The 7141-nt window shown below is 40.9% G+C and overlaps 1 protein-coding gene across 1 annotated transcript; it reads left to right on the top strand.

Moving 5' to 3' along the window:
• Positions 1-226: 226 nt before the first annotated feature.
• On the top strand, positions 227-6562 carry LOC308632751 (uncharacterized protein C2orf78-like; the record flags this gene model as incomplete). Its single annotated transcript, XM_081265124.1, has 3 exons — positions 227-323; positions 2923-3684; positions 4650-6562. The coding sequence occupies 3 exons, from the start codon at positions 227-229 to the stop codon at positions 6560-6562; spliced, it is 2772 nt and encodes a 923-aa protein (XP_081121250.1).
• Between the last annotated feature and the right edge of the window lie 579 nt (positions 6563-7141).

Genomic DNA, 7141 nt, shown 5'->3' with positions numbered 1-7141 from the left:
ATTTTTCTCCACCCAATCCCACCTTGTGGTTGGGAATCTGACCTCCCTATTGACTACCTTATCCCTTTAAACGGCCTGTTTTGTGACATCATTCTCCCACCAAAGCCTACTGCCACCTGATAGAATCTTAGGGTTTCCATGGAGTTGTAAACAAATTTGAATCATCACAGGTGACCAGTTGCCAGTGAAGAGTGAACGTTGACCAGTGACCTCCTCACTGGGAAACATGCATTCTCTAGGCTCAGTTACCCAGACATCCTCTGGGGTGGTCTCCTCATCCTTTGTATCTGCAATTAATGTGACCTCTTCTCTGACCATGTCAGGTAAAAAAAAGAAACTTTAAAAGTTTTTCATTAGAACGTTCACTGTCTAAATGGAGTCAAATTCGCTTAGAATAATAGGGGAAGGGATGAAACTAGAAATCTGGAGAACTAATTTCAGCTTTGACTTTGACATGTACTAGTTATAGGACTGGACCATCATTTACTCTCTCACAAAATCTGTTTCCTCGTCTGCTATCTGAGGATAACAGACTGCCCATGCTCTCTCTGGTCCATTTCTTTTCTAATATTGAGTCTTGAGGGGCATATGTATGGAGAATGAAATCATATTTCAGGAGTGTGTTCGTTTCTAGAAAGAAATCCTAAGCATTATAGAAAACCAGCACTACGTACCAAGAGGTTTCCTCTGTCACACTCTCCTTCCACCGATATTTCCACTTCAGTATTTTAAATTTCAGTGCTGTTGAAAAAGGGACATTCACATATTTTGGATTTTGCTGTTTAAACTAGGTGAAAAGAAAAATAGGGAGAGGGGAATTGGGAGGACAGGGCTGTAAGGAGGCAGATATTTTAGGGGAAGTAAGTTTGAGACAATTACACACAGGAAAACAGGAACTTGGTGTGTGTAGCGGGGAAGAAAATATAAAAATGAGGGAGAAGAAATGTGAAAATAAAAGAGATGAAGAGCATGGAGATGTTCTCAAGAAAAAAAGAGGTTGATTGGAATGGAATGTGGAAGAGAACCAAACATTTTAAAACAACAGTCTTTGCTATCTAGCAAAGACTGAAATCTTCCCAGCGCTAGACAAAATGAGGCTGGTTTAGAGAATATTTAGATTAATGGACTAGCAAAGAAACTAAGACTAGAATTAGGGTATCTAGAAAAAACCAGTTTATCAGAAAATCATATTTAGTTGTTTAGGGTTTTTCTGTGGCCTCTTTGAAAACAGATGAGATTAACAGTTTGAACATGAACATTTTTGAAGTATGTTTTAGAAATGATTCTTTCTACAAACTGCTAATGAAAGTGGTTATAGACAGGGCTGGGGAAACGGCATTTGCCATGTTCTATTTTTAAACTACATGGATTTATTTTTAAATTATGTGGCCCTAACCTGCATCAGAAAGACACAGTCCTTTGTGTGGATAGGTAGTTTTCAAGTGGAAACTGTTTTTCATCTTTACAATAGTTTTCTTTCTAAAACAGAGTAAATACAAATAGTCATTAATGGTTTTTAAACCTAAGATCAAAAAGAAAGGCCCTTAAAATCGCATACTACAGTATTGCAATCATGTCAATGTTTATACCAGCTCAATTCACAATAGCTAAACTATGGAACCAACCTAGTTGTCCCTCAATAGATGAATGGATAAAGAAAATGTGGTATATGTATTCAATGGAATATTACTCAACTTTACATAAGAGTAAAATTATGGCACTTGCCAGTAAATGGATGGAGCTGGAGAATTATCATACTAAGCGAAATAATCCAACCCCACAAAACCAAAGGCCAAATGTTTTCTTTAAACGTGCAATCTAATTCACAATAAGGTGGCCGGGAGGGGCACTAGGGAAGAATAGCATTACCTTAGATTAGGTAGAGGAAAGTGATGGGAGGGGAGGGGAGGAGATGTGGGGATAGGAAAGATAGTAGAATGAAGCAGATATTATTACTTTATGTATATATCTGATCATGTGACCAGTATGATTCTGTAACCTGTACACTCAGAAAAATGAGAAATTATATTCTATCTATGTTTGATAGATTAAAGTGCATAAATATTTATTCTACTGTCATGTATAACTAATTAAAACAAATTTTTTAAAAAGTCAATCTCCACATCTCTAATTCTACATTTACCTAAAATAATTTTGTGCAGTCTTCTCAGTTTTTCTACGTTTCAAAAATTATTTTGGGCTGTGGGTGTAGGTCAGTGGCAGAGCGCATGCTTAGCAAGTGCAAAGCCCTAGATTCAATCCCACGTGCCAGTAAACATCAAAAAAAATATTTTTGTTTTTTAATTTTGTTAGTTGTACATGGACACAATGTCTTTGTTTTTTCATTTATTTATTTTTATGTGGTGCTGAGGATCGAACCCAGTGCCTCACACATGCTAGGCAAGCGCTCTACCCCTGAGCCATAACCCCAGCCCCCCCCCCCCCCCGTCAAAATTGTTTTAATTGTATGATTATATTCTAGTGGTGATGGTTGTGTCAGACTTTAGGGAGAACACTTTCCTGATAAAAAAGATTATAAACTAGGTTTTGAGGAAAAATATAACTTTCATGATGTTTTAAAGGTTTTTTTCCTGCTTTTTTTATAACTTAAATGTTTATCAGAAAATGTTTTTATATTAATTGAAATATCTGCCTAGTGAGATTAATATCTTTTATTTGGTGTGGGTAACATTTAGAAGAAGATGAAGAAGTACAGTGATAAAATTACTTTACACACCTTGTTTTGTTCTCTCTTTTTTTTTTAAAGAGAGAGTGAGAGAGGAGAGAGAGAGAGAGAATTTTCAATGATTATTGGTATTAGAGCCTTCCTGACTGCCACAATCTTAAGATAATATTGTTCCTCAAATATTGTAAGAATCTGTCTCATCAATTTTTTTTTAATCAACCTCTTGCTTCCTACAGGAAATTTCCAAAATTATTCATTACTTGGAACTGCAAATTCTCTGCAGCTCTCTCTTCCTGTGGTGAGCAATTCAGCCTCTCTGACAGGAAGTGTCTGCGACTTCTCCAGAGTCTCTGCTCCAGCTGCCAGTTCAGCATGGCTACTGCCCTCAACCTCTGGCACCTCCTTCCAGCCACTCATGGGCAGTGCCTACCTTTATCAGCATTCTAGCACAGCCATGGTGTCTGGGGTTACTGGTCAGAACCAGATCCCCACAGCACCTGCCTCCTATCCAAGCATTTTTGAGTGGAATGTCACAGGAGGTACTGAAAAGAAGTCATCTTCACTTGGGGACTTTCCTCTGACTGTCATTGATCAGGACACAGCAGGTTCCTTCATGTCTATGACAGCCCAATATGACAAAACTTCAGATGCCAATGCCATGATCCCCGTGTATCCATCACTGTCTGGCAGGCTTGTCCAGGCAACACCATTTCAGATTCCAAATCAGGGACAGAGCCTGTCCCTTCCCTACCAAGAAGGAAACCAGGTCTACTATTATGATCAAAACACTCTGGGGACTCTGCTCTCTGGAGAACTTGGCCCCTGCCTACAATCCTATGGTTCTGTGCCATATGCAGGAGGTAGGGCCACTGCCCCTCAACCAGAAATGGTGATGGTGCTGAAGGAGGTTCAGCCCACAAATGTCCTACCATCAGTCTCTACCCCGGGGATCTATTACTCTGTGTCTGCTCAACCTATCACAGAAACAAATAGTCAAGGTGAGTATAAACAGCAAAAAGGGGAATGAATAAGAACAGCATTCAAAAGGAGGGTCCAGTTTTCAGCTGGTAGCTGTGGGTCCACAGATTCATAGAATTTAAATCCTGAGACTTTAACCACTCTCCTTGTTCAGCACTCTGTATTTTCAGACTCTGTAAGATGAGAGTGCAGGGGCTGGGGTTGTGGCTCAGTGGTAGAGCACTTGCTTAGCATGCATGAGGCACTGGGTTCAAGTCTCAGCACTGCATATAAATAAATGAATAAAATAAAGGTTCATCAACATTTAAAAAAATATATTTTAAAAAAGGGATGAGAATTCAGGACACTGTAATGGCCATCCACCATGCATTTAGGAGACTGCCAGGAGCACACTGAAGGAGGCTACTTCTCACTGCCTTGACAGATCAGTCCGTCTACAACAACACATTGTAAATTTATTTCCCTGATCTTGCTGAGTGTCTTAGGAAGATACTTCAGAACTTACCATGGTACAGACAGTTTAATTTTTCCTTAATTTACTCCAAGATTTAAACTTTGTATTCAGAAATCCTTCTAAAGCAGATGTCTTAAAAATCTGTTCTTCCACATATATTTCATAAAGAAGGGCTCCACTCTATTCTAGTTCAGGTGTCTTAAACTCTTGGGGAGAATGTAGAGAGTTGAGAGGACCTTATAGGAGAATTGTAGACCTCATAAAACATTTTTATGGGTTTCCCATGGAGTAGGCAAGTGCTATACCACTGAGCCATGCTGGCATGACTATGCTGCCAGCCCCAAACTATGACATCAAGTGGTCACCAGTAACTAAGAGTCACCACCTACCTCTACCTCCCAATGGAGACCTGTCCATGGTGCTTAGGAAGAGCTACTAGAAATGCCTTCTCCACAGTTGGTGGTTCCCTGATTAATGTGTTGCCGTGTAGGGGGAGCATCCTACTTACCATCTTCCTTGATTCCTTTGTAGTAATGGAAACTTCCCTAGGGATGGAGGCTTCCTTGGGATTGCAACCTCCAAGTCAGACATTTTGTCTGCCGCCAGCTCCAGAAATCCCCAACTCCTGCAGTAGCAGAAATATCCAAATACTTGAGAGTAATCCACCAACTGAACTTGGGGACATATCAATCACTCCAATCCAGAGTTCTTCTGATTTCTTGACACTGCCTCCAACTCCAAGAGAGGAGGAAATGGAGAGTAAGAATTTGGATGAAATTAACACCATGCTTTCAAAGCCTCTGGATGCCTACCAGATTGCAATAGAAAACCAGGATCCTCCACTACTTCCATTAGAAATTCCTGATATCAACCAGCTTCTGGCCTCCATTGGTCCTCTGGACCAAGAGGAGATGCCACATTCTGAAAATATCAATCTTGAAAACAACAGCCTGAGTCTTCAGGACCAGGGGACACTTGAAGATGGGTTTGAATTTAGCAGTCTTTTCCCAGACCTCACTGCACTGGTGGACGATATGCACCTTCCTGAGCTCTTCAGTTGCTTGAAAGACCTTGAACAACCTGAAAGTCCCACAATAATAAAATCTAATGATATCGGAGCCATCATGATGAATGAGGGGCAAGAAAATTCCAACATCAAAGAGGGTCCTGTAGATCCAGCAAGGAAGAACAAACAGAAAGCCTCGGAGCCTCCTGATGGAACTCCTCAGGCCAAAATCCAGTCAAGGAACCCAGAGTGGCCATTAGAGGGAGAAGAAGTTACTTGCAGTGATGCAGACAATAATAGGTCTCCTGTGCACACCACCCAGCACTCTAATGGCAAACCTCAGAAAGCCGCATCCAATAGGAACAGCAGAGCTAAGGGCCACCGGCAGGAAAAAAACAAAAGGACCAGAGAGAACAGCTCCAAGAAAGCCAAAGAGAGGAAGCAGCCAGCCAATACGCGCAAGGCAGAAGAGAAGCCTACTGCTCCTAAGACAAAGCGGAAGAGGAACCAACCTGAGCTTTGCCCAGAAACCTTTAAAAAGCCTCGGAGCTCTCTCGGCATGCACATGCTGGAGTCGGTGCAGGTTTTCCATGCACTGGGGAAGAAGAATGATAAGAAAACTGGGATCTCTTCCTCCCGGGCCCTGGGCAACTCAGGCAGTACCAAAGACCCCCGTCCATGCCCAGCTATGAAACCATGGCTGGAGGTTAAAGATCCTGAGAAAACACAAGTTAAATCCCAGAAACCAGATATCGGTGCTGAAAAAGGGTGTCCATCTTCTTCCCAGTATGAGCTTCCACCACCTGGGAAGGTTAAATTGGTACCTCTGCCTTTTCTTACCCCAGAGAAACCTCAACCTCGACCTGCCCATCGGAGGCCACAGTCTCTGGCCTCACGAAAACCCAATGTGGCTTATCCTGCTCAGCCTGGTTCTACTACCTCGGCTCAACCCACGGCAGTCAACCAATCCCAACCAGCTACTGCCAACCCATCTTGCATGCGTCCAGCCAAGCCAGCTCAGCCAGTTTTAAACAGTGCAATTCAGTCAAGTTTTACCACTTCTACCCAGCCTAGTGTCCCTCCGTCTGCTGCTTCTAGGCCTGCACCCTACAAAACATCATCTTGTACTTCTCTCCAGCGGGACCCTGATTCCACTGTAGTTACCAAGCCCGAACCACTACCATACAAGCCTCAAAACCAGTATCTACTCCAAGACTTCGCCTTACAACCAATTCCATGGAGGAAACCCAATGTTCCTGAGCCAGTAATGTCAACTCCCATCACGGAAGAGCAGAGGCCAGAGCGGGAAGCCATGAAGAGGAAGGCTCAACAAGAGCGTGAGAATGCTGCCAAGTACACTGCTTTGGGGAAAGTTCAGTATTTCATTGAGAGGGAAAGAGAGATGGAGATTTCTCGCTACTATGGTTATATAGCATAAGGGCTCATTAGATTGATGGTGCCATTTAGGTACCAAAGTTTTACACATATAGATAGATAGATAGATAGATAGATAGATAGATAATTTATTCTCATATGTTTTCAAATTTTAATAAAATTAAATAAAGAAATATAATAAAGTTTACTAATATATAAGTAATAAGCCTTCTGGTACCACTGAGAATTCATGGATAAAAAAGAGGCCTTCTGGTACCACATAGGTACCAAACAGTGTTCTACATATATACATACATACATAGATATGAATTCATTCATTCTGACATAATTTCAGAATGTAACAAAGTTGAATAAATAAATAGAATTGATTAATGGGTAAGTAATAAACAGGATTTCAGATACCATTTGGATACCAAATAGTTTTCCACACACATATATATATATAGATGGATACAAATTTATTCACTTATCAGTGAATTTTTGACACTTAGTAAAGTTGAACAAAGAAATGTAATAGAATTGTTTAATAGATAAGTAATAAAGAGGCCTTCCAGTACCACTGGGGCACCACATAGTTTTCCACATATATGTAGATATAGGTAAGTACAAATTTATTCATTCG

Source organism: Spermophilus citellus, assembly GCF_964194105.1.
Source record: "Spermophilus citellus genome assembly, chromosome: 13".
In the NCBI taxonomy this organism is placed as follows: Eukaryota; Metazoa; Chordata; class Mammalia; order Rodentia; family Sciuridae; genus Spermophilus; species Spermophilus citellus.
Note: the sequence above shows the minus strand (reverse complement) of the source record. Positions and strands in the feature narration are given on the sequence as shown.